This window comes from Platichthys flesus, chromosome 9 (assembly GCF_949316205.1).
Source record: "Platichthys flesus chromosome 9, fPlaFle2.1, whole genome shotgun sequence".
NCBI lineage: Eukaryota > Metazoa > Chordata > Actinopteri > Pleuronectiformes > Pleuronectidae > Platichthys > Platichthys flesus.
The window spans coordinates 12,729,956-12,757,278 of record NC_084953.1 but is presented as its reverse complement, the minus strand read 5'-3'; the positions used below and the strand labels follow the sequence as shown (position 1 = coordinate 12,757,278).

The window sequence follows — 27,323 nt, the reverse complement described above, 5'->3', positions numbered from 1 at the left end:
TCCTGGTAGATTGTATCTACGGCCGATACAACACAGTGAATATACAGTGAGTGGCCAGGATCATCTGAGACCTTCTTATTTATGAAAGTAGAGTTGGTTCCAAAACAGTTGCATATAGTTGTTGTTCCTGAGGCCGAGGCTTAAAACTGCGACTGAACCACCGCATGTTGACTTGGAGAAACAGCATGTCCAAAGAAAACCCCTTCATCTTTAATTCCTCCATCTCATTCTACCTCTCCTTCCACTCTCACCCTTTTTTTCCCCCCTTTCCTACGCTCTCTCTCTTTCTCTTTCTTTCTCTCCACTGGCGTCTTCAGGGAGGTAATCCCCAACCAGCAGCAGCTCCCTGACCCCAGCCTTGTACTCTGTCTCTCTCTCTCTCTCTCTCTCTCTTTCTCCACTCTCCACTCTCCTCCCTCCCTCCATCCCACCCCCCACCCTCGTCACCCAGCCTGCCTCTCCCTCGGTGCCAGAGCTCCAGTGTTGAGCCAGCTCCAGTTCCAGCTGGCCTCCCCACTGCGCTGCTCCTTATGGCGGACTCCCCTCTCAACAACTCCTGGCCGTCCTTCTCCAAACTCTGGATGAAGCGATGGTCCTTTAAGAGAGGTACGAGAGAAAAATCTGCTTTTATTTGGTTGAGGTTGGTTCCAGTGGCTGAGAGGAGAGAGCTGGATAGAGAGAGAGGCAGACGTCCAGAGGTTGTGGACTGGATGTGACCTGAGGATGATGCAGCTGTGTCATATGTGTCTCTTGTCTCTGTTCATTTGATTTAACTCTGTCCTTTACGAGAGATTGTGTTTACCATTCTGACCTGGCTGGGGTTTGTGGTGAATGACGGCTGCAGTGTATCGAATGACAGTTCGCTGTAAAAGTTTGGTGAGTCATTTCTAGCCTGTGTGCGTTTTTTCAAGGTGTGAGAAATGACAAATGCCTCATTCTGTGTCTGTAGTGCTGCTGCTGTGGCATGTAGCAGCCCGAGTGGGGAGTTGTTTCAGTAAACTCTTTGAAAAAAGCAGAGTGGAGCTTTCAACAGGCCATTGATGCAACAGCTCCGTTTTTCGGTTCATCTTCCTCTCTCTCTCGTCGCGCTCTATAGACTGTGAGTTACTGGCTCTCTGTTCCCATGCTGTTAACATGGAGGAGGCTTCAGCTGTGTCTGTTGGTGTCTGTTGAGCTCGGCGCTTCACTCAAGTGTGTGATCAAAGACGATCTATGAGATGACAGCGGTTCTGATCTGTGCTTCATCCTCAGATCTAACGGCCTCTGTGTTCTGTTTTCACCTACACACAACATCTGTCACACACACACACACACACACACACACACACACACACACACACACACAGAGAAGTGTGAATACAAACAATACAGGTACTATATGGTCCCCATGACCTTCAGCCAAACACACCCTCCAATGTTGGGAGCACATCTGTGCACATGTGTCTAAATGTATGTGCATGGTAATAACCCATCGACAATCAACTGACTGTATCATATGATTTCAGGTTCCTCTTGTGATTGTCACACAGCTTGGGGAAGGTACAGAGGCTCTGTGGCAAACACATGTGCTCGTTTCCTCCTTGTCACTTCACATGACCCATCAAAACACTGAACACAAAAGGTGTCACATATTGTCAGGGACAATCTTATGACTTACAATCTGCATAATTAATGCTACTTTTGTTTTTAGCCATTGTATTTATTTCAAGTTGTGTGGACCTCATTGGAATTGCTTATTTTCTTCCAGTTTTGACAAAAACACAACCGGTTCATAATTTTGCGGACACAAAAATAAAATCTTGATATGCTATAGCAATTATTAATAAATGTTAACAGAAAAACTAACTACAGCAACTTGGTTTTACATTTTCCAGTCAAATTAAACAACATTAGTCACATAAATTCAGTATAATGGCTGGTTAACAATTGTTTGTCAATGCAAAGTAAAGTCATTAATATTTATAAGAAAATATAAACGAAAACATTAAATGGGATACAAGTGAGACAAAACTTTGGAGCAACAGAAGAGAGATTTCTTCTTTTACTATCCTGATGTTACAATTATGGAAACATTAATGAAATGAAATGTCAAATGAAATATAGTGAAATGTAGACTAAAAAAAGAGTTACACTAAAAAGTATGATACTGAATACTTACTGGTTCATTAATTGTAAGAGTCATTGATGATGAATCAGGAGACAATCGTCATTAGTTTGAGCTGCAGACCACCCTTTGTTATGTGAGGCCAAACTGTGGGAAAACAGCTGACTGTGACTATGACAGTGCCAGAACAGTTATGGACACATACACAAACACACACACACACACACACATAAACAGACACACACGCAGCCTCACTAATGTTTCATCCTTGTGTGATGTATTAGCAGATATCCGAGTCCAACCATAAAAGGCGACAGCAGCTCGACGGCATCAAGCCGCCGCTGCAGTGTCTGTACCGAGTGTCTAAGTTTACTCCTAACATAAGAGGGATTTGGATGCAAAGCACTCCCCCTCCAGTGGGGACACTGCCACGCAGCCAGTGATTAAGTGATATAGAAAATAGATCTACAGTGCGTCTGTCCCTGTGTTTAGCTGTGGCTGCGATGCACAGGGAAGTGGATGCTGTCGGTTTATAGCAGGACATGGTGCAGGACTCACATTGTGGCCTGTCTGCATTTGATCTCTCTGCACTACTCCAGCTGAGGTTGATGGTAAGATCACAGACGCACTGACTGAGAGGAATTAAGTGAAGTGTGAGTCTGAAATCTCTGAGTCTCAGAATATGGATCAAGTTCAAATGCTTTTTTTCCCCAAACTTACTTTTTTATGGTTTTAGTTTGTGGAAAAAGGAGGAGTGAGGTTCTCCAGCAAGTTGGGTTGTCGTCATCAGTTCAGTAATTTATTCTGTGCTACCGACATAAGATTTGAACTCAACTATGTTAAGTATCTTGACAACAGACCGTAGATAAAATCTCTTGAATTAAAGTTGGTGCCTTCTGTCGAACTCAGTGATGAATATCTGAGCTTTTTGTATGAGTCGCTGTGATATATGGTGGAATAACGTCTCATGGTTTAAAGATGGTGGCAGCCACTTGGTCATACAAGGTTTGTCCATAATCCAATGTAATGTAAGTTACAGCAGATAGTTAACAGAAAGACATCGAGTTCAGAGTTGGTTAGTTCAGAGTTTAACAACTAACATCTTTATAAACCACTAGAGCTTCTGAGGAAAGTGGAGCATTTCTCCCCTGAAGAGGTGGTGGAGACCAAAGTGGAGGGAAAAGACGTGTGAATATTTGACTAGCATTTGTCCGGTGAACAGAAAGATGACTCCACATGATATCAGTCATCAATATCAGAGAGAGAAAGATTGAAACAGTGAAAAATATTGAAGTTTCGGTTTCATTTTTGGCCTCACAATAATTTACTTATACACCAGAACATAGAATCTATGTAAATGTCTCGATCGCCCCCTAGTGGCTGGCTGCAATTCAGGTCATATACCCTGCCTCCTCCTTGTTATTGGATGGGACATGGACCTACATAAAAGGTCAAAATACAGGTCAAATGCATATTTCTCAAAGCTATTTCCTGTCATCTAGGTAGTTCTTTTATCACACTTAAGCCCAAATGTAAATTTTTCTGATAAGTTTGGTTTAAATTAGTTATTTGTTGCTATGGGGTGAAAAATCATGACTGACAGCTGATACTGACTGGTGATTGGTCAAGAGCGTGTATCGGCAGGACCTTGATACCGCGGCTCCATCCCCTCATCGCTACTGTGCAGACTCTGGTTCCAAATGATGTCATAGGTGAAAGATGTTTGTGTTCATATCTGGGATATTTGAGCTTCATTTCTGGATAGTGGGAGTGTCTTCTTTATACACAGTCTGTTGGAGAGGTCGAGCATGCAGTGCCTCCTCGTGTCCAGCCCCCATTCACTCCTCGGTTCCTCTCTGAAATCCCAGCATATCCTGTATAACAGGAGAATATACTCGTTTAAACTGATCTTGTAAAGAAAATGAACCTTCACTGTGGGAACAAAGCTGAACCAGTGTGTTGAAGGAGAGTGGAGTCCGGCCCCGTGGAGCCAGGCAGGCTTAGGCTGAGGGATCACAGGAGGCGTCCCTTATGAAAGGAGGGTTATGTAACCTGTCGCCTGAGGATCTCCTCTCCTCACATGCAGCTGAATCCCAAACACTGAACATGACATCGACTCAGACGTCTTAGCAGGCTTTCAGACACTGCGAGATACTGACAGGTTTATTTTCCTTATGTAAGAAATGTTAAATTGATTCGCTTTCTAACCTCAAATATGTATCAATAAACTCAGTTAACCTTTGTTAACCATACATCTCCTTCATATGGCAGATACCCATTATTACATATTAGGTTATTTACTGCAAGCACGCAGCTTCTCAGGCCACGGCAGGCTCAGTGGGTGAATAATCTCAGGCTCTCCAACACTGACATGGAGACTAATGCTGGCTCACTGAGCAGTTGCCAGTGGTGACTGTGGTTTGTGGCATCATGTGAATCAAGAAATCTGTTTATGCAATGGAAATGTAAAGGAGCTTTCAGTGTGAGGCTGGAGCAGGGGCTGCTTCTCAGCTTTTTCTTCCATCATACACACAAGAGCACTTCGATTGAATACACAGGTGCTGAGACCAGCTACGTCTGATCTTCTTATATTTAGTTTTTCTCCTTGTGCTGCTTTTTATCACTCACAAACGATAAATACGTTATCTTCCAGCATCGGAGTGCAAGCCATGTAGTCCGCCCTGTGGGCCTCCCAGTGCCCAGCTCAGTGTCCAGCCTGCTGCTCCCAGTGGGAAAGGGTCTTCCTCCTCACTCTCACCCGCCTCTATCGCTGAGAACGTCTTCTTTGGTAACACCAGTGACGACCAGGTAAAGCTCTATATTCTTCCTTTGGGTCGTGTTCATTTTCTAACTCCCCCCCTGACTTGGTTTGACCCACACTTACAGCAAGGCTCAGCGTCAGCCTGTCAGCTGTTCTGCCACTTTAGTGAGACTGGAAGATCTCAACACTGGTTGGATGGTTTGGCGTGAAACTCAGCACAGACATTCCTTGTTCCCAGATGTTTCCTAAGGCTTTTTGGTGATCCCTTCACAGGGCCCCTGTTGGATTAATATTTGCAGTTTTAAGTGGAAAATCTTGTCAGCTGTGAAACAGATTACCATGAAAGTGGATATTCTTAGTGTATCAATTCTAATGACATTGATGATCACTGGACTGAGTTCTTCATTTTCATTTGATTTAATTGATATATCTAGACTCTTATATGGATTGCATACAAATTCAAGTCACTGACTGCAGCATAACAAGTTGGATTTCTTGACCATCAGGTTAAAATGGAACTTTGTAAAATAATTGTACTGGTTATTATACACCTGCAAAACCATCGACATTACAAGGCTAGCACACTAACACACATTTTTGTTGTCTTGAATTGTCAAGTTTGGCTGATGATCATAACATCTTGTTGATCTTTTCTCTCTTTTTCTCCGCGGCTGCATTCCGCCTCGTCGCCTCCCTGGCTGACCTCCACAGGATGCGTGTTCAGTAGTCAGTGACTACGACTGCCCTGGCGTGGAGGTGGCCGGCAGCGTTGAGGAGCTGCTGGACTTCAGCTCCTCTTTCAAAGACTCTGAGTACTTTAAAGACTTGGAGGGAGACACTCATGCGACACAGTTCACTATAACCACCAGAGAAACCTCAAACTTTAGCCAACAGGTGTTTTTAAACTCAGGTCCTCCTGCCATCAATGTACCTGTAGAGACCTCCCTGAGCGCTCCCTCCCCTCAGGCCAACGCACCATCACTGCCCCACTATAAACAGCCTGCAGAGGAACCTCATCACTTTGTGGTCAATCAGGTTATTCCCAAGACACTGCCAGGCTGTATCATTGGCAGCGGAGACTCCTCAGGCCCGGCACTCGGGCTTAGTGTGACAATAAATCTAAACGGACTGTTGGGATCAGTGGAAACAGCAGACGGAATAACAGGATCAGGGGGAGTCAAGACGGAAAGCGTAATGGATTTCGAAGGGGAGACAGATGAGGACAGTTTCCCCATCCTGGTCAGATCCATGTCAACGTCTCGAAGGCACAGCTGGGGTGTCCCTGTGTCCCCCATCAACCTGGGGAGGAGGTAAGATGGATGAAGATGGATGGAGGGATAGAGAGACGAAAAGCTGTTTCTTAAAAATATATATCATAAGTCCTTCATGTGTTTCTTGATAATGTAAATGTGACCTTTAAATGAAGTGTCACACAGAATCCCTTGTATTGAATCTCATTACCTCTTCTCCCACTGAGCTATTTAACAGTTTCTGGTGGTTTGGTTGATTGTTCTATGACTTTCTAAAATAATGCTGTCAAGACAACTTTGTGGGCTGTGAACATGAACACATAAGTCGAGAGAAACAAGCTCAAAGTGTGTTTGTTGATATGTTGTCAGACTGAGTCTGGACACCATGGCCACGGACAGCGATGGAGAGAGAGATGATGACGAGGAGAGACAGAATAGTCTCTTCCAGTCCACCGGGGACCAGAGCTGCACCAACTGTCCTGAGGAGGAGACAGGGCCGAGGTTCCCCTGTCCCAGAGCCAGGCTCACCAGCATGGTAATAACTTTACTGACAAGATAGAGCTGGAGACGTTCTTAAAGTTAGTTGCTATCCACAAATCCAATCACAAGACCACAAACAAACAGTGCACTTCTGAATACCTTCCAATTTCCATACCCTGTCTGTGGGCAAGGAAACCTAATTAATAACAGGTCACAAATATATAGTTTCATTTCAAAAAGCCTACATCATTTCTTCAAATAGATGGTTGGTAATGGTTTGTTGTTGGGACCATTATTAGCTGCGGACGAAAACCCATTTGGTGCACCACTGAAGTATCTATGAAAGCAGGAAGTGAAACTGACTTGTATTGACTAAAGTGCACATGCTCATCACATAGTAGGGATTTGTTTAGCGGTCCTACAGTGTGGCTCAAATTTGTATTTTCAATAGTTTTTGGACCACAACTGGTAAAACACAAGATCTATCAGGCGCTGACTGCACAGAAATATATCAATGCACTGTTGTTGTTCCTCTACTCATTGCTGGTTTATTTCTGACTACATGAAAACTGTAGAATATCATCAGATTGATATTTTAAGGCTGGAAGGAAATAACATCACACAGAGACTGAAATAGGACGGTTTCAGGATTACTTTCCTAAACATTGCAAGATAGTTTCCTATCGTCATTTCTGTCAATTTCAGAATGCGGAAGTAAAAATCCGATCATGTCATGTAGGGTGAGTGCTCAGCTTCAAATCATAACGTGGATCGTGTGGGAGGTGTCCACTGTAATGAGTGACGTTCTAAAACGACCAAAAATGTGAATGTAAATCTATGTTTATCCCTCAATGTTTTCAGGCTAAAGGTGCATCTGGCAGGCATCTGTATTCCCGCTCAGAGATCCTCGCCACGGACGAATGTTCCCGTGCTGCACACATTTCTCGTGTTGTACAGACGTCCAAACAGGCCGCGAGGGCAGCGGGAGGTGAGGCTAAAAAAGTGTTTTTCATGCAGAGGTCACGTTAGTGTGTGTGTTTTTCACCCCACAGGGGGCTGTTTTCATCCTATTTAACCTTTCTTCTGTCTCTGGTGTAGCAGAGGAGTTTGACCCTGAAGAAAACCTGCATTCTACTGAAGGCCAGAGCCACATGTAAGTCTGCACCATCATCAGTAACTTACAGAGCCCCTTCTGATCTGGAATCTGTGGGGGATTAACTGCTTCCTCTAAAGAAGATGCTTCTGTCTAACTGGCAGATCCGGTTTAATGATTCTTGGAAGAGAGAAAAAATAACTTATTCCAGTTTGAGTCACAGGAGGCAAATGTTGGTGTCATACCTGCAGCATTTGAATGGTGCGGTACATTAAGGCACAAACTGTTCTTTAGTTGTAAACTGTTATAGTCAGGTACAGGGATCCGACTCCCATGTTACAGAGGGGCTTCCCCCATTTCTCTCTGACATTTCTGCTCTATGTCATATGTCTGCAACGTTCTCCTCCCACAGTCCTCTCTCCGAGCTCCTTAGATGGCCCCTCCGAGTGTGTGTGTGTGTGTGTGTGTGTGTGTATTTGTGTGTGTGTGTGTGTGTCTGTGGCAATTGTGTGGACACAGCAGACAAGGGAGGATTATTCTCTAAATCACAGTTTGACACCCAGCTCCCAGCTCCCAGCTCCCAGCAGTCGCACTCTCCTCTCCTCTCCTCTCCTCTCCTCTCCTCTCCTCTCCTCTCCTCTCCTCTCCTCTCCTCTCCTCTCCTCTCCTCTCCTCTCCTCTCCCCCGCTCAGCCTCACTGTCTTGTTTGTCTTAGGCTGATGGTACAAAAAGTTCTGCAGGAGCTAAAGCTGTACCATGGGTAAGTAAACAGGAGAGGGAGGTCTGTCTGCTCCTGCTGCTGCTCAAACGTCATCTCAGTCCTCACGGCAGCAGCGGTGCAGGGCACAGGGGGAGCACTGCACTGTGTGGGTGTGTGTCTATATAATGTGTTGTTTTCACACGCATGGATTTGGTGTGTGCATCTGCCTGTTTGTGCACTGTGTGTTAGTAAACCTAGACAAGGTCTGTGGAGGACCAGGCATTTGTTTTATTTGATAGAATCACCAGCCGAGAATGTGCTCAAGAGACTACCCAACCATAGCCGACATTTTCTTTACACTGTTCACTTGTGCTTTAATGATTGTCTCTTATTATAAGGTCACAGCATGTTATTTACAGAGTATAAAAAACGGTGTATATATGGCTGTTGCATTAAAACCATTCACATGTCTGTCACAGGGCGAAGCAGAGGAACAACAGATCAGAGGTCAAAGAATCAGCAAATGTCACCTGGTATGAGTTCCTCTCTCATGGGTGAGTACTGTCCTCCTCCACGTTACATCACTGGATCTTCAGGATTACATTTTAAATTTGATCTTCAATTGGCCGCGATGGTTATTTGTTCAGCTATCTGTGAGAGATGTGGTCAAAACCTATCGAGGGGTAACATCATGTATCAGTACAGTGACAGCTGTTGTTGGTTCTGCGATAATGTGGTTTCCTGTCATGGAAACAGTCCAGTCAGTTCTCACATCAACAATGAAACAAATATGTAAAATAACTGGCAGAAGAAAAACACTGTTCTGTCTTTAATAAACCTAAAATATGTTTAAAAGATGATAAAATGTCAGTAACTATTAGTGTTTCCTTTTAATTTTGGTGCATTGAATTCACTGCCTCTTCTTCCAGGCCCGAGGAAGAGGAGGATCGCACAGAGAAGGTGGAGAAAGGCACCAAGGTGAAGAGGACTCTTAGCTCTCTGAGGAACAGGATGACCGGCTCCTTCAACAAAGAGAAGGTACACTCCCCTAACACGGACAAGTGGTGCATGTTGTTGCTTGATAGTGTCCCGTGCTGCTAAAACTGCTGTGATGTGTTTTCTCATCTGATAAATTTCTGCTATGTGTTTGTGCTGGTTAATTTATATTTTCATTGGACAGGGGATGAAAATTAGCCTCCCCACATGTGCATCAAATTCCTGAAACCTGTAACATAATTCTCTGTGCAGGAAAATAAACAAATAAAACATGAAACTCAGCAATAAACTAAGGAAGAACTAACATTTGAGATACAAAACTCTGTTATGCACCTACACATTTAAAAGTGTGAAAAACTAGGAGGCAAAAATCCTTTAGGTGTGAACACTTTGTGCGTTTTGCTGCACACACAAATGCAGTAATCTACTTACACAAGGCCTGTTACATATCCTGCCACCAGCGTGGTTACGATGTGATGTCAAACCCGGCCGTGCAGTGTGTGGGGCAATGAAAGAGAACGCAATCCATTTGAATGTAAAAACCTCCCCCTGTGTTTGCTCTTCTCGTTCCACTGCAGGGTAAGAACCGAGAGAAAGACAAAGAGAAGGAAGCCAAAGAGAAAGTGTGCGGCGGCAGCAGCAGCAGCAGCAGTGCGCATTATCTGGTGCCAGGCGCTTTTTCAAGCTGTGCCACCTGCTCACTGTGCAGCAAGACCCTGCAGAAAAAGCATGGCCTGCAGTGCATGAGTGAGTAACACCACAGCCACAGGTGCACACACACCCACGCATGTTGCCAGGATGTCACGCACAAGCACAGGTGTTACGCTCACACACAAAACAACTTGTATCTACTTACACCCAGTGATGCTGCACGCATGCTCACTCACTCAGTCACTGGAGCACACGAGCAAGCAAACACAGCCGCACTCATACACACATAATCACACACAAGCACAAAGTTTAAAAGCAACACCTTACACAAACATGTCACACAAAGAGCGCATACCTTCTTCCCATATATTTTTTTATTTTACCACATTTAAATTCTATAGAACTGGATTTCATTATGACATTAGGATCTGCACCTAATCGCACACACTGAGTCCCGTAAACGTGTCGTTATTTTCCATCAAGACCCATGAATTATTTTGTGAGAAATTAATGAAAATATTGCAAAACTCGAAATGTTAGAGAAAGACCCCGAAAACCACCTGGATTCATCCCCTGATACGGATCCTCACCAAAATGTAATGGGGAACTTCCTTGGCTCATCCAACCCTATTCGAAAAAATAGTTTGTGCGTACTCTGACTAACAAACAAACAAACAAACATAGAGGAAACATAACCTCCTTGGTGGATTCAATTACCCAGGAGACACTTAAGATATATTTTTAGCAGAACTTATGACTAATTCTGACTTAATGTTATCTTAATAGACACACTGACGTCTTTGTTTACAGAAGATAATTTAGGAACTTTTCTCTTCAACAACTACGCAATAACACCGACCGTGACAATTGCATCCACCACACTGACTTTGACTCTTTCTCTTGAGAAGAGGGTGCTGTTCCCTTTCAGTTCCTCTTTAAACCTCATTTGACACTCTGAGAACTGTCATACGAACACAGATGCAGCTCCTCCCTGTTTGCTTTTCCCGTCACATCGTTACTGTGTGTGTGTTCTGCATTGCACAACTCCGCTCACTTGTTTACATGTGTTATCTGATGTATTATCACCATCCTCTGACAGATGTTTACGTGAGTCGACAGCATGTCTCAACTTTGTTCCTCCAGATATTCCTCCCGTTGCTATTGTGTGTTGCTTGAACTCTTCGTTGAGATAGTGGAGGGATTCACAGATTCATGTGTCCATTCATACAGTCGCACAGGACGTTTCGTTTGTCACCGTTGTGCCGCTCACATGCAGCCTGCGGCGTCAGCTGATAGGCCTGTCATACCCAGTGAAAGACGTGAAGCTGTTGGAGTAGTGGAGGAGAGATAATCCAAGAGGTCAGACGACATGACCAACTGGTGATAGGAATTTTTCACATGAGTATGTGCAGTGTGATCTGTTCAAACTGCATATATGACATGCAGGAAGACTACTGGTCTACTGCAGATTAAAGTGCATGAACGTAATTTAAAAAAAAAAACGATGCTTTTAAATTCCTGTAAACAGGGTATTTCCTTTTCATCAGCATGATCAGGGATACATCTGTCTGCACTACTGTTATTCTGCTGGTGGGTAAATTTGACATCAACAAATAAAATTTCCGAAAGGGAAGCAGAGCTACTCTCTGTATTAGTAGCGTTTCATTTTCTCTGAAGTGGACCATTTAGTCATTCTCTGCTCCCACTTCGCTATTTCATGGCTGTAACCTCTTTTTTTCCCGTTTCTCCTCGTGCTCTGTGAGGAACAAAGGTCACAGTCACGGACAGAACATTTACAAATCTTACAGTCTGCCAGGAAGGGGGCGGGGCTGTGGGGGGTGTATAATGTATGATTGTTTTTGATGGTGTGCTTATTAAACAAAGTTGTTCTGGTGTGTTTCACAAGACCCAGGGCACCACACCGGCCATCCAGAGTGATTCAGACAGCCCTGCTTCTGTTAGACGGGAACCAGGGACCAGCAACACATCCATCTCACTCTGACTCTCTGTGGCAATCAAAACATCTCTCTGTCTTTCTGTCCGTCCACATTGTGGAAGGCATATCTAAAGAGATCAGGCCACTTGCTAAACAGACCTCTGAAATAGTCGGAAGAATAACAGCAAGTGAAGCAAATCATTCAAACATATCTAAAAGCCACACATGTGAGCAGCAATGAAGCAAATTCATTTCATGGGAAACACTCACTGCAAAATCTTAATCGCAGATAAACCAGGTGGGATGAACACAAAGTTGTCTGACTTCATTCTGCAACTAAAGAGCTCTGCTCACAATGTTCAGCACACAAACTATACAAAGTGTCAGTATATATTGTGTGTTATTATAAAGTAGCTCTGGAGCATTAAACAGGCAACTTGAGATTGCACATTGCACTAGTAGTCCTAAAATTGGACACTTGTTGTTGTGGGGTTTCGTTACACACACGCAAACACACACACACACGCGCGTGGAGATAAGCAGTGAGTGTCCCTTTAATTTGAACCCAGCCCCTGTGGGGATCCAGCAGCCTGTGGAATGCGTCGTTTGTGTGCCAGAGATTGTTCCCAGTGCAGAGCAGGACACAAAACTGGACCAAACCAAACCAATCAAATGTGGCAGACTTTCGAGCTTGTGGTCGCCGGTGGCCGAGCTGATTAGTGGACGTAGCCCCCGGCCGGAAGCCTCTTCCCTGCGGCTGCAGCTGCCTGTTCTCCCGGCCCCCGCAGGAACGGTAAGAGGCAGCCCGCTGCAGCGCTGGTGCGGAGCGGGATCAGGTGGATGCCTCTCGTTGTTTCCCTCAATGGGACTTCTCAGGCATCCTGACCGCTAGCCTGCCCGCTGCATGCTAAGAGTAGCCGCCGGCCGACCGCTTGTTGTGTTATGTTTTCCTCCGTGTGGGGCTTTGGGTGAGTTTGTTAACACGTGGAATCTGTTTGTTAAATGTAGTTATGTTACATTTGTCGCCAACGAGCCCGGATTGGCTGAAGTGTGTTAAACTGAAGATGTCGCTGATTAGCTTGTAGCCACTTGACGCTAGCGCTGTTAGCCTGCCCACAACCGCTACTATTTGAAAATCAAGGCTAGCTGGGTAAGCATTTAGCTCTTATTAGCTTAAAGTGGTCGTTTAGGTAAACACGCCACAGTTCTGCGGTGTCTCCGAGGTTTAATTCCGTGTAGCTCTCCGTCAGTTTCACTTTGTCTTTTTACGAGTTCATCTCTGCTGCTTGGTTACAGACTTGGCTTAAAGCGCAACAGGTGATTGCTACTCCGGCTAGCATTAGCTTCGTAGAGAACTTGTTATTTATTCGAATTGAGCTGTTAAAACATGGCTGGCCCGATCACACCTTGCTTGTAATATCGTGTGAGTATATGTGATGATATTTACTTTCCCAGTTAAAGTGTGAGATGCTTCTGTCCGTGTTTAACGGTCTCCTGTGTTCCCAGTGCTCCCCTTCCCGTTATATCAGACACCCAGCAGCTGACTGGCTCTGTATTATGAAACTCCATGATCCTCCCGTGTTAAATGGTGTTATCATTGTGTGTCAGATGCTTGTAATTCCTCAGCCAGGCAGGTGATGCCCTCTACCAGCGCGTTATTAGCCTGGAGCACTGGGAAGGGCCCAGGCTGAGGAGGGGATCCACCGTCCAGCCTGTCCCCTCGCTCCTCTTACCTCCCTGTCCTGACTGGGTTTTCTCTTTGACTGGGTCACATGCTTCTAATTGTGCCTGGCAGGTCTGCTAGTGCCTCTCAGCCCACTCCACTGACTCTGGGTCTCACCCATCTCCCCCTGTTAGCACACCACTCCTCCATGCATCGCTGATTTGCCTTCCAGCGTGCTCCCTCTCTCTGGGCGTTTGCCTCGGACTGGATTTAAGACTTAGATTGCCTAAGTCAGTAGATTTCCACCTCTCAGCTGTGGTAGTCCTCTACTTTTCATGTCATCTATGGATCGATTAGTCAGCAGACTGATCATAAAAGGAGCAACAGACCATTCAGTGACTAAAATAATACATCTTGTGATTGTTTACATGGATATAGGGGCTGCAACTCTACCCACTATCCATTAAGTGCCAAACTGGTCTATTCAGATTGCTTATTTCAATCAACCAACTTGTAGCCTGTATATTACAAGGAAAGACACCAGATCCTCACATTTAAAGAACCTGGACCTAAATAATATTTTTGGAATCTTTACTTGGAAAGGTAAAACCAAGCACTACTTGGAAGTGTACAGCCTTTACATAGATCTACATATGCCCCACCTCCTCCATTATGTTTTGCCTATACTGCTGGTCTTAAAGGTTGACCAGGACCCTTCGTTTTGGGTGAGACATGTGACTGGCGGAGGTGTTTCGCTTCATTGAGTCAACAGCTCCCTGAGCCCCAGTTCCTCCTCTTTCAGTGGATGATGTCATGGTTTGGCTGGCTGCTTCAGAGATTGCCCCAAGTGTTGATGTTTTTTTTTGTCCCTTTTGTCCGATGGAGTTAAGTAACCTCTTCTACGGTGAATGCATGAACACACAGGAAGCAGGTGATGTCAGGTTTTTGTTGCTCTATAAACTAAGGTGTTTATGAGTCGCGCTGCAATTGCACTGCCAAAACACTTGTGGCTGTTTCTATTCTGGTGCTGAGTGTCTTCCGGTTTCTGCTCGGCTTATTTACAACTTTTCTGACGACTCTTTACTTCAGAACGATGGCGAGTGTTACTAAGCAGATTGTGTTGGAGCCGATAGATGTTGAAGGCCAATTACCGCTACCAAGCGGACCAGTAGTGTAGTTACATTTTTTGGGAGGTGCACGTCAGGATACAGCATAGGACTCTGAGTAGGGTACACTTTTTCTAGTAGGATACGGCGAAAGAGAGATACCTTTTTTAAATAGCTGCAGTTTTCGTCTTAACTAGGAATCGCAGATGGTGAAGGGAACCAACATGGTTATTTTCTGTACCCAGAATAGAGAAAGGAAACCACAATTATACCTGCGTAGTGAACTCACCACAAAATGTCCAAAACACTATCTGAAGCAATACTGTGTCAGAGCCTAGTTTATCATCTTGAGAGACATGTTGTTATACATGTAAACTGAAGACACTGGTTAAGAAATGTTCATTAAAATACATATTTAGTGTGATTAATGTGGTGACACTTTAACCACTATTCTCACGCACAGTTTCACACACACTGTCTTGATAGTGTTTGCAATTTGTATGATAAACATAGCTTTAAGTGTCCTGTCATGGGTTAATGTTTCTTAGGAAGATACCGGCCATTGCTTTCTGGAGCACTGTTAATTCCAGCCTCATCTCATAAGATAACATGGTGCAACACATTGTTTCTCTAGATCGTGACGAGTATCACACTTCATATTTTATATTCATATTTGAATGCTGCCCAGGACAAACATCGGGAATTATCACTCTGGTGACCTGGACCTCGTCTGTATTTCTAGTTCACTGAGTGACTCAGTGTGCTTCATGTGTGATGGGTTAATAACCAGTCAGCAGGTGTTGGTAGTGGTGGTTGTGTTTTTGATAGGGCTAACCACAGTGCAGCTGACATGAGCGAGTGACCATCACACTGCTGAAGAGCGGTGGAGCTGCTGAACACTCGCCCACGGGATCCACTCGATTCATATCACAGTGACTTTGTTTAAGGCTGATGACAAAGCTTTGTGTAGTTTTATCTGTGGTTTTGACTCATTTCCTAATGCGGTGTTGGTTTAATTATTTTCGTCTTTATCAAAAACTATGCTACCATCATCGAGTCGTCTGGGGTATCAGTGAATGGACAACACAGTGTTCTTTCTTATCTCTGCACCATTTTAAAAGTCTTAATAAGCAAAGTTTGTTTGGATTGCATTTTGAATACAACAACCTCAACTACTCATTCCTGAGCAGAAGTGGTTTACACTCGGGCTCTTCAGTGATGACTTGGTCGGATGTTTTACTGACACATTTTTTTCACTCCATCCAGATCGGCTCAGCTGTTAGTTTCCTCTTATCTTTGCCTGTGCTTTTTATTGACATAACAAATATTTCTTTGGCTTCAAACCTGAGTGTAATATAAAAACAACTATCAGATGTGATCTGGAAAGGTGTTGGTCGTTTGAAATGTGTTTTTTGGACAAATTATGCACTGCTCTGTTCAGTACTGCCGGGCACGACTCAAGAGACACAACTCTGCTGTCGAGGATTATTGAGACACCCGTTTCTCTTTTCTATATCTGCTGCAGAGTCAGAAATAGATATGTAATTACCAAGGAGAAGGAAGGGGGTCGGTTAAGAGATTGTGAATGAAGAGGAAATAGTAGATTGGTAAGGGCTAGATCTTAAATGTAGAAGGACAAAAGATGATCTCCTTTTAATAAACAGGCCTCTCCTCTGTTCTTTGTGTCCTCCTGAATTCACCTGCACACAGGCATCATTTCTCCCTCAGTGTCATGTTTGTAATGGACAGGAATGAGTTGTCGTTTGTGTAAGTGCATTGTACCAGCACAAAAGACAAATAGGCAACAGAAGCCTTTACAGTACGCTGTACAGAAGTTTGTGGAAATTGCTAGTATGGGTCATGTTTACACTGTGTCATTAACAAAAGCTGAGCCTTTGTCAACAAGATTTAAACAATCACAATAATGCCTCTTGGCCCATGCTATATAGTAAGTGTGTGTGTGTGGGGGGGGGGGGCGGTTGTTGTGTGGGGAATTCACTTGTATAAGGTATTTGCTCCTGGTCAATTAATAGATTTTTATTTTTAACTTCAATCAATAATCATTCCACACAAAAATAGCAAAGTGTAAGTTTGAGAGAATTAAATTAAAATCAGTGAATTTATGTAGATCACAATTTTAATAAGATAATTCATGGATCTTAATGAAAATAATCAGGCACATTTACAGACCTGATATTGGTGAGTGAGAAATTTGGTCCATCTTTGGTTTTAGTTTCTTCTCATAGAGCCAGCTACCGCATGTGATTTTAAACTTTAATTTTATATTCACCTGTCTATTGAAATGTTGGTTAGCTGCTGTCTTTCAACTTCCAATGTCAGGAAGTATTATCATGGCTCTAGTTTAAATACATATAAACATTTCTGCACGTATGCACATCTCTTTGTATTTTGTATCTAAGGCCACATGTGTTTGTCCACGTCAGCCTGGTTTCACCGGTTTGGGATCAGGCTTTGCATAGTGATGGCTGGTTTTGTTTGGCCTTTTCATTGATTGAGTAGAATATGGAAATGAGAACCTCCTGCTTGCACTATGCGTTTCCAAAACATATCCAATAATCAGTAGAGAGACAGTCACCCCGTCCATAACTGTTAACAGTAGCTTTGTTTTCCAAACGGGCAGAAAAGTGGAGAAAAAAAGCTTCAGCTCTTGACCTGGTAGTGACACTTTGTGCCATCATGTGCTTGTAAACCGAAAGCAAAAATCACTGCTGCACCGATCTCAGGGAGCAGGAAGTAATTCTTCCACTTCGTGATAAGAATGCTCTTCTGTGATTTTTTTTATTTATTCTGTGTGTTTAAATATTGTCAGCTGAAAAATCAATGCCTCCAGGCTTTTGTGTGAATCCCAGCCTTCTAGCTGTTGGATTGATTGTGAAATCTCAAACTTCACTCTTATATTGGTCTGACTCAGATCCATATTCAGCCCTAGAGCCACCACCGTTGCCTCTGTGTACTGTACAGTTGTTTTATCAAGACTAATACAACACTGATCCTGTTGTTCCTGTTCTGCTCTTTTTCAGATTGTGCTGTGAACGTTCACAAGAGCTGCAAGTCTCTGCTGGGTGATTGCACCAGCACCAAGAATAAGGTAAACACTTTAATTGAGCATAGAAAAACAGCTACAAGGGAAGTCACCCTCATTTCCCAAACCTTCCCTGTGATCTATTTTTTTGTGTTTAGTGCCACAAAAAGGAATTTCAGAGAAAAAAATTAACTAAAGATGAATAAAACCAAAGGCAGTATTGATGTAGCACTGTATTGTAAAAATTCATAAATCAAACTCACACAACGTTTACAACTACTTACTTTGATATTATTAATTAACCTCGCTTTACAAGCGCGAAAACACTTTGACCCTAATCTGAGTCCATAGACCTCAACACATAAAGCCACATTTGTAACCGAGTTCCAAGTGGTCTTTGGAGCTTATGCTTCTAAGACACTGTACTGAAGATAACATGACTTTTCTCTTGAATATGAATCCGAGTGAGATGGACTTTGCTTGTTAACCATGTGAGCAGTCTCGTCCTGTAGAGGAAGACATTCTGTTTTTAGGCATTTTTAAATGCTCCCTTTTTTTATTTACTTAGAGAGATTCTCTCCGGAAGAACGGCTCATCGGGATTTTCTTACCTTGGTAAGTAGAACATATATGCGAAGACATGGATTGGATTGATGAATAGGAAGGCAGGTTTAGTCCTATGTGTCATAGAAAGCTGGTTTCTTCTCTGGTGGTTTGCAGTGGATAAAAAAGAAAAACAATTTCCTCAGTTTGCAAATCCTTTCTAATTTATTGTGCATATAGTTGCGTGGGTCTTACTGGCATATGTGTGCCTGCCTACATTTTGACCGCAGTGGAGGAGATTGGCCTCCAACTGGCTATAGGCAAAGGTAATGATTAGCTATTGTTTAACAGTTCCGTGATTCTGGTTCAGTTCATATAGATTCAGCTATGTTGTATGTAAAATCAAACTCAAATGAATATCTCCGTACAATGAACAAAAGGAAATGTAACTAAGTTAGATCCTTTCAAATTGTTAATCTCAAAAACATTAAGGTGGATTGTTGCTGACAATTTAGTTTTCTACTTTTGAGAAATTAAATGTCTTTATTTATCAGACGTGATCAGCCTCAGAATGAATGTGCATTCATCAGGACATGGTCCATCCCAGGTAATTTCAGTCAGTGCTTTCTTATTGTAACATTCAGCAGGTCCTTTTGCATGTGATCAAATCCACAGGAGACGTGAGCAGCTACAGCAGCAGCAGTTTAGGTTAATCTCCTGGAGCAGTTGTTATTCTCTTTTGAACAGCTGGATCCCTGTCAGTTGCACCTGATTTCTCCTCATGCGCTGCTCTGGCCAATCAGTAGCTTGTGCAAGGGGTTGTCAAGGCGAGGAGCGGAGACGGGAATTGAGGAAAAGTGAACAATCAGGAAGTGGGAGAAATATAAAAGTGTGTGCATTTTTCCAGAAGTTGCTACAAGAGATTGGATATGATCATTAAACCTCACCTCGGAGAACAATTCTTCTGCCACACCTAGTTTGAGACTTTCGCAATTGAGCTTGCAGTCAACCAATGTGGTAGTCAAACTACGAGAGTTTTCCAGAATAACCCTCCTCTGCCTCATTTTTATGTCTGTCCCTGTGTCTCCTCATGTTTTTCCCATGTCCCCTATCAATCTCTCTGTTCAACTGTCTCTCTTGTCTTTCCTCTCCAGCACTAAAAGACCGGGACAGAGAGCGGGATCAGGCAGGCCCAGACCCATCACAGACCCTGGATGGCCACTCAGGCTTGCTCTTCTACCCAGGCATGACCATAAGTCACTGGGGACCTCACGCTCACCTGACTGTCGCCCACACCACCAGCTCCTTTGCAGCCCCTGCCTCCAGCCTTGGCCACAGCCTCTGTCACCACAGTAGCTCAGGGTGAGTGTCTCTTCCCTGCATAGAGGAGCTGTTTTTTGTTATCTCTACTGTTTTAAAGATAATAAATATTACCTAAATTACTTCTCAAGTTCAAATAAACACCCCCCAAATTAGCTATCTTTATTTTTAGGTTCTTATTTTATCTGCACAAACACTGTTTTCATTGTGAGACGTGTATTTATAGTTGATGAATCAAGGCAAGTTGTCTTTTCTTATTATGCAGCCTTTTGAAACTGAAGCGAGAAGGGTCATAGACCATAGGACTACTTTTTATGCTGCATTGCTAATAAGAGTGGGAGGCAGAGAATCAGGGGAGAGCAGAGAAGGAGTGACAACCGGGCAACAGTACGAAGGACTTTTATGTCAGTGCCATTGTGGAGCTGCATATGCACATGTTGTGTATTAGATGTATGTAGACTGCTACTGGCTCGAAGGGCTGAGGTGGTTCTGTATCAGCATGTAAGCCACCTTGGACCTGTTGTTGTCATCCCTCAGATCCCTCCCTGGGGAGATGGATGAGACAGATGCTCTCCGCTCGAAACGCTGCAACGAAGATGCCATTTCCCTCGCTCCCTCCACCACGGAGTCCATCTTCGTAGAAGGTTAGTTGATTGACTGAGGTGAACTCGACTTTTTTGTAAATTCTTCTTGTGGCTGAGAGTGTTAACTCTAAAGGAAACCGTTGTGGATTCAGTGTTCTTTTTGATTTAACTTCCTTTTCCACACCTGTTTCTGGGATCTATGTGCTTTCCTGAGTGGAGAGAGATAGTTTGTCTTCAGGGAGTTTTCTTAAATCCAGGGAGTAGAGAGTGTGGAGTGTGTTTTGTGGAGTCAGGGGTGACCTCACCCTGTCTCATTAAGCTGAGTGTGTGGGAGATGCAGACAGGCTAACTGTGTAATAACGTTCCTTCTTAAAAAGCCTGATAAAGTTTGGTGGGTTTTATATTTCAGATTTAAACAAATATATACTTTGGTTAGTTGTGATTGCATGGTTCGTATTGCTTTATTACTATCCCAATACATCCTTTTCAGCCCTGTGAAAACACAAAAAGATGAGACATGAAGTCATCAGTGAACTATTCTCAAAGCTGGAGGCTTCACAAAAATGATCTGGAAAAACTTTTCTAAGTGAATTATCATTTGGATTCAGTGTTTATAAATTATGAATAATAAGAAATGAAGTGGATTCTGTTATCCGTTATCAGACTGGATTCTCTCAGGAGGTATTTGTGCTCAAATTGACCTGACTTCCCTGTGAAAATACTTAGTTAAACATGTGACACCAACATTACACAATGTCCCACTCATTGGGACTATGACACTGTAATGGATGGTAGTTTTAGATGCCTCTGCTCCTCTCTTCAGATACTCACTATGCAGCAGTGCGGGCTGACCTGGAGTCTGATGCCCAGGACCTGGAGGCTGAGTCATGGAGTTTGGCAGTTGACCAGCAGTATGCTAAGAGGCACTTGAAAGAAATGGTGAAGAGACAGGATGTGATATATGGTGAGTGTGATTTGTTTAGATGTTCTCTTCGATATAATCCGTTTGTTGAAAGAGTAACTTGTTTGACAGGTAGATAACTGGTTTAATAGTTTTGGGAACTGGTTACTGTCCCTGACAGAAATTTGACTTATGAAAGTTTCCTACACTTACGTAGCACTACACTTCTATAACATTGTTAATGAAAAAGTTTAAATCAAAGCAGCAGAACGAGAGATGATGTATTTTTAATTCTATCAAAATGTCGGTTCAGGCAGAAATCCCGGTGTTATGCTAGTTGTGGCTAATAGAGCGTCTCACTTCTTTCAAACTGCACACCACCAGATGCAAAATAATTGTATACACTTAAATTGCAGGTCATGAATATGTATTTCCTGTCATTGTACAGAGCTGATGCAGACGGAGATGCACCACGTGCGGACACTGAAGATAATGCTGTGTGTCTATGTCCGAGAGTTGAAGGAGAACCTCCAGATGGACTCGGGCAGGCTGGACTGTCTGTTCCCCCGCCTGGAAAACCTCCTCGAACTTCACACACATTTCCTGTCTTGTCTTAAAGAGCGGCGTCGAGAAAACCTTGTTTCGTCCAGCAACAGAAACTACACTATCAACAGATTGGCCGACATTCTGATCACACAGGTAGGAAGAAGATATGTAGCATCTCTAACATGAACACGCATGCATACCAAAGCCCAGCATAGCATGATACAGAAGTTGCATGTAAATAGAATTACACACGGTGCATTATGGGCCAGACTGTAAACAGTGAAAACAGTATAACAGTTTGCTTTGTTCTCCAGTTCTCAGGCGAGATTGGAGAGAGGATGAAGGAAAACTATGGAGATTTCTGCAGTCACCACACTGAAGCTGTAAGCTACTACAAAGACCAGCTGCAAAACAACAAGAAGTTCCAAAACCTCATAAGGGTAAGACACATTAGCATATTCCGATTTTTGAGAATCTGATTCACAGTACTTCTTCGTCGTAGTAGAGTAAATTAATTTGCAGTCGTCCCTCCCAAACCGAGGCTACAAAATAGAGAAAACACCTCTGTGGGAGGACTGTCATGCAGAGGCTTTTAATGTTTACATATAACTGTACAGTTACTATTCCAAGATATTAACAAACCAATGATATCACTGTTCGTTACAGAGGCCCGTTTTGATTGTCAGCATACTTGGACTCCATGTTACCCTGAGACTGACCATCTTTATATTCAAGTGTGATTTTGAGGAATAATTTCACTTAACTATTTCACGTTTCACTAGTTCACTATTGAGATTCTTCCTTTCCTCAATGTCCCACTTTGTTTTACCCACTGCAACTTTTTCAGGCCTCTGATTGTTCAACATGGTTTTAGTTCTAAGGTCATATGGCCGCCTGTTGGTTTGAAATGCTCTTTTACACCATTTTTGTTCTCACACCTCCTGTGTGGACAGAATTTGTGTTTTAAAGCACAGAGAAAAATTGTGTCTGATACATGTCGACTTAAATCATGCTCCTTTTTCTTTTTTTACGCAGAAAATCAACAACCTGTCCATTGTGCGGAGGTTAGGAGTGACTGAGTGTATTCTGTTGGTGACACAGCGCATTACCAAGTATCCAGTACTAGTGGAGCGTATTCTGCACAACACTGAAGGTCCAGTATTTATTTTAGTTTTTCTGAGAAGGATACACCAATACATTTTACTCAAATCATAACACATAAAATTAATTTCTCTCTGTAGTGGGAACAGAAGAACACGAGGAACTGACTCGGGCACTGGGTCTGATTAAAGACACCATCACTCAGGTGGACACGCTGGTTAATCTTTATGAGAAGACGTCCCGACTCAGAGACATTCACAACAAGATGGAGCCAAAGGCAATGGGAAAAATCAAAGATAGCCGAGTGTTTCGTAGGGAGGACCTGGCACCGGCCAGAAGACGACTGCTTCATGAGGGCACTGTGAACTGGAAGGCTGCTTCAGGCAGGCTCAAAGGTTTGATCAAACTAAATATTGATCTACTATCTAGGAGCATGAATATATGCTGTATATGCTGCTTTATTAAAAAGAAAAATGTGTCATGATGGTTAACACCCAGCTCCCATCCAGCTGGCAGGTTGAAGGCTCAAATTGTCACATTTGATTTCTGTATTTCCAGATATTCTTGCAGTGCTTCTGTCGGATGTGTTGCTCCTCATACAAGAGAAGGACCAGAGATATGTATTTGCTACAGTGGTAAGGGATTTTGATTTGTCGGTCAGTATAATAAACAGCATCTGTATTTAAGGAATAATTAACGGTACTATTAGTCCGAATCCCATTTTGTTAGTGATGCTTAATCTATAATTACATCTAAGAATGTCATTTAACACGATTTATTAAGGAATCAAGTCATATTAAGTAAAAAGTTATTTATGTACTCATCATTAATCTCTGCAATCTCTTCTTGTTCCTCTACTTGTTAATGTGATCCTCTCAGGATAACAAGCCGTCGGTGATCTCTCTTCAGAAGCTGATAGTCAGGGAAGTGGCCCATGAGGAGAAAGCCATGTTTCTTATCTGTGCTTCCTCCAATGAGCCAGAGATGTACGAGATCCACACCAACTCCAAGGAGGAGCGAAACACTTGGATGAGGCACATACGGCAAGCTGTCGAGAGGTAGCAGAGAGAATATTTTTCTATTTGGGGAGACGTGCTGTTATGTTAACGTCATTAATCTATTTAGACTGTGGTTTACCCTGTACATAATATTAACAAAATATTATCATAACACATCAATGCACAATGAATCAGATAAAACAGAGAATGCATTGTTTCTTTCTTTGTCTGTCCACCTCACTGCTGGCTTCTGTCCTCTCAGCTGTCCTCACACAGAAGAGAGGCTGTTCAGTGAGGAGGAGGAGGCACGAGTGTCCAGATTCAAAGAGTTTCAAGGTATACAATGCCCTTCAGCATTTGCCATACCACACCAATAGAGGGTGCTCATGTATCATGTTAGATTTTTGATCCTCAGAAACTTTTCAAACTTTTGAAGGTTAAAAATAATATTATCTGCTTTCCTTCCTCTTTACGTGTGACATTATGTGTTTTTAGAGGACAGTGGTTGCGGTAAAGATGCTACAGCAATTGGCTTTTGACAGACCATGAATCGCCATATGTTGTATAAGCTCAGAGTCTTTTCATATTCAATTCCATGTGTCCCGCTGCAGATCGGCTGAGTCAGAAGGACACAGTAATCTTGCAGGCTCTCACTGAGAAGCTTCAGCTGTTTGCGGACATGGCAGAGTCTGTGGCAGGTCTGGAAGACACAGCTTCACGTTCTAGACTTTTGCTTCGAGGAGACGCCTCAGACCTCCAGCAGGGGGAGGCCCTGCTCAAAGGGGCCATCACTGAGGGTATGTGTATGCCACAGACAATAAGTATCTACTGTGGACACAAAGTATGTTCCTTGATACAGCTGTATAATAGGTGAATAGTAGTGTTGTTGAATTTACTACTGCTCCCATAATCCCCTCTTATTGTTCATCTTTTCAACTTTAACTTGGTATCCTCTTCACTTCAGTGGAAAATCTCCAGAACCTGCTGCAGTCTGGAGTGAAGGAGGAGGCTCCGACCTCTCGACTGGAGGAAGGAGGGGGCTCCGGGGTTCTGCCCAGACGAGCGGATACCTTTGGGGGCTATGACAGCAGCCCCAGCATTCTCAACAAGAGTGAGTGTCCACTCCATTCCCAAAGGAAGTCCACCATCTAATGGATTTTGCAGTTGTATTTCAGTGGCATTTGTGCATTAATAAATTTGAGAAATCTTTCAATGGCTGTTGATTCCTTGAATTAGTTGAATGTACTATATGTGAACTGTTTTCTAGTAACTACCTGGCAACAAAGCCAGCATATGTAACAAACAAACAAACAAACAAATACTTTAATGGTTACAGTTTTGTTTCTGTGAGGCTTCTGTGCAGAGTTTGTCATTGTGAATATTTCTGTGTTCCAGTTTGGTTTAATTATTTGTGTTTGTTTGTCATTGTGTCTGTCCATGCATGCGTTGTTGTTGATGTGTCTGTGCCAGACGGCAGCGTGAAGAAGAACTCTTCTGGCGAGTCCAGAAACAGAGACAGGAGCCAGAGAGCCAGCTCTGACCCTCAGCTCAAAGACCTCTGTGGCAGCCACACCCTGGAGCAGACGGTAGGGGCTCATCATGTGTCACACTGTTATTTCTCGCAAATAGTAAACAGACCATGTGGGAAGTTTCCACCTCTGCATGTTTTACTGTAACCCTGTTCTCACAGCTCACATCATTTGTTTATAAATAGATTAAACCTTGAGAAAACATTGTACTCTGAATATTGATTAAACTTCCAGTAAATGCTGGGGCTTGACAATGATTTGTCAGCAATCAATGTAATGACATGTTGCCGACAAGACCAGTCACACTAATGTGCTTGTAACATAATAAATAAGAACAGAATTAGCCAAACAAAATAGGAACAGAATGTAGAATGGTGCTCAGTAGAGTTCACATCTCTGCCAAGGCCCAACAGTTTGTTTATGAAACAACATTTAAACTCACTAGATCCGGATTTTTATTTAGATCTGCACTTATTTGCACACACTTGTAAATACCAGTCCCCTTAAAATGGCCGATGCTTTTCATCGAGATCCATGAATTATTATCTGAGAAATCTGAGAAAATGTGCAAGACTCCCTGTCAATGTTGCTACTCGCCAGAGAAAACTACCCAAACCCGGTCCGAATTCGATAGGCATCCTGATGGGCTGTGTTAAGACTGAATTGGGTACCTCAGCTAACAGGATTTTAACCTGACCTGAACCTTAATGTAATTTCAAACATGTTGTCCTTACCTGGCCTGTTGAGATCCAGCTCAGGTCAGGTATCCACATTCAATGGCAGAGAATCACAGCTCATTTAAATCTCATTTCTGCTGGCATGTGCAGAGTATTGGTTAATTGGAAATTGTTTGTCAGCCAATATTCTCACATTTTAAGTACCAAGTGAAGCCAAGTATCAGTTTTTTCTATTTCATATATTGCGATCAAAAAATTGTAGATATTCCAAATGTTTTCAGCCTCTTCTTTCATACTGTAGCAGCACAACATAGTAAATACAGTGTGGTAGGGATGTTACTTCATTAGTATGACTTACTGTGTGTCTCACTGCTCAGGTTGATGAGAGCACCTGCTCTCCTGCCAGATGGAACTGCATCTGGTCCAACTCCTTCCCCGAGGCAGAGGTAATCTTTTCTTCTCTGATCTGTCACCTTGTGCTACAGCACACTGCAGGATGTGATATTCATAGCTGTGCCTGCTGAACTGAATCATATTACCCGCAGAAGTTTGCTAAGCCTATGAAATCTTGTATTGTTTTGGAGATGCTTGTGGTTATTTGATTGTGATAACCTTATCCATGTCTCTGATCTAGTTCTTTGACAGAGTGCTGATGCTTTCCCAGAGGCTCTATAGTCTGCAGGTAATGCTTTCCCCCCGACTGTTTATGCTCCCTCTGAAGATTTCAACATATTGATATTTTATTATAAATTATGTTTTAACATTCATTGTTTATTGCTATTTTCCTCCTGTGTCCATTGTCACATCATCAGGCCATCATATCGCAGCAGGACAGTCACATTGAGCTACAGCGGGTGTCCTTGACGGAGCGGGCCGCCCTGCCCGGCCGCCACCGAGGGAACGTGCTCCTGGAGCAGGAGAAGCAGCGGACTCTGGCCTTGCAGAGAGAAGAGCTGGCCAGTTTTCACAAGCTCCAGTCTCAGCACCGGCAGGAGCAACAGCGCTGGCAGAAGGAGAGGGAAAGGCACCGGCAGCAGGTCGAAGCCACTGAGGACAGGCTCCGACAAAGAGAGGAGGAGTGCCGGCGGCTGGAGGTGAGGCCCACTTGCCGCTCTGTCCATTCCCTGAACTTCTGGCTCAGTTTCACGGTCTGAATTTCACAATTTCACAACATTGCCTGTTTTTGGTGCAGGAACGTCTAGCAAAAGAGAGAGAGGAGCTCGACAGGCTAAGGGGGACGTATCAGGAGGACCTGGAGAGACTGAGAGTGTCCACCAGAACTGTGGAGAGGGATAAGGAGCGCCTAGAAAACCAGAGGACGAACAAGAGGAAGACCATTGAG

The 27,323-nt window shown here is 43.3% G+C and overlaps 1 protein-coding gene across 5 annotated transcripts; it reads left to right on the top strand.

The window, feature by feature from the left end:
• Positions 1-515: 515 nt before the first annotated feature.
• On the top strand, positions 516-27,323 carry arhgef18b (rho/rac guanine nucleotide exchange factor (GEF) 18b; the record flags this gene model as incomplete). Of its 5 annotated transcripts, XM_062394941.1 has the most annotated exon segments (28): positions 516-606; positions 4,758-4,912; positions 5,577-6,175; positions 6,485-6,650; positions 7,457-7,583; positions 7,694-7,748; positions 8,868-8,942; positions 9,318-9,426; positions 9,963-10,131; positions 17,782-17,849; positions 18,352-18,397; positions 19,480-19,687; positions 20,183-20,289; positions 21,053-21,193; positions 21,579-21,829; positions 21,991-22,116; positions 22,712-22,829; positions 22,918-23,172; positions 23,336-23,412; positions 23,657-23,835; positions 24,038-24,111; positions 24,387-24,572; positions 24,740-24,886; positions 25,246-25,361; positions 26,359-26,427; positions 26,616-26,663; positions 26,794-27,075; positions 27,174-27,323. In XM_062394941.1, coding segments are annotated over 28 exon segments (4,179 nt in total), but the record flags the coding sequence as incomplete, so codon positions are not given.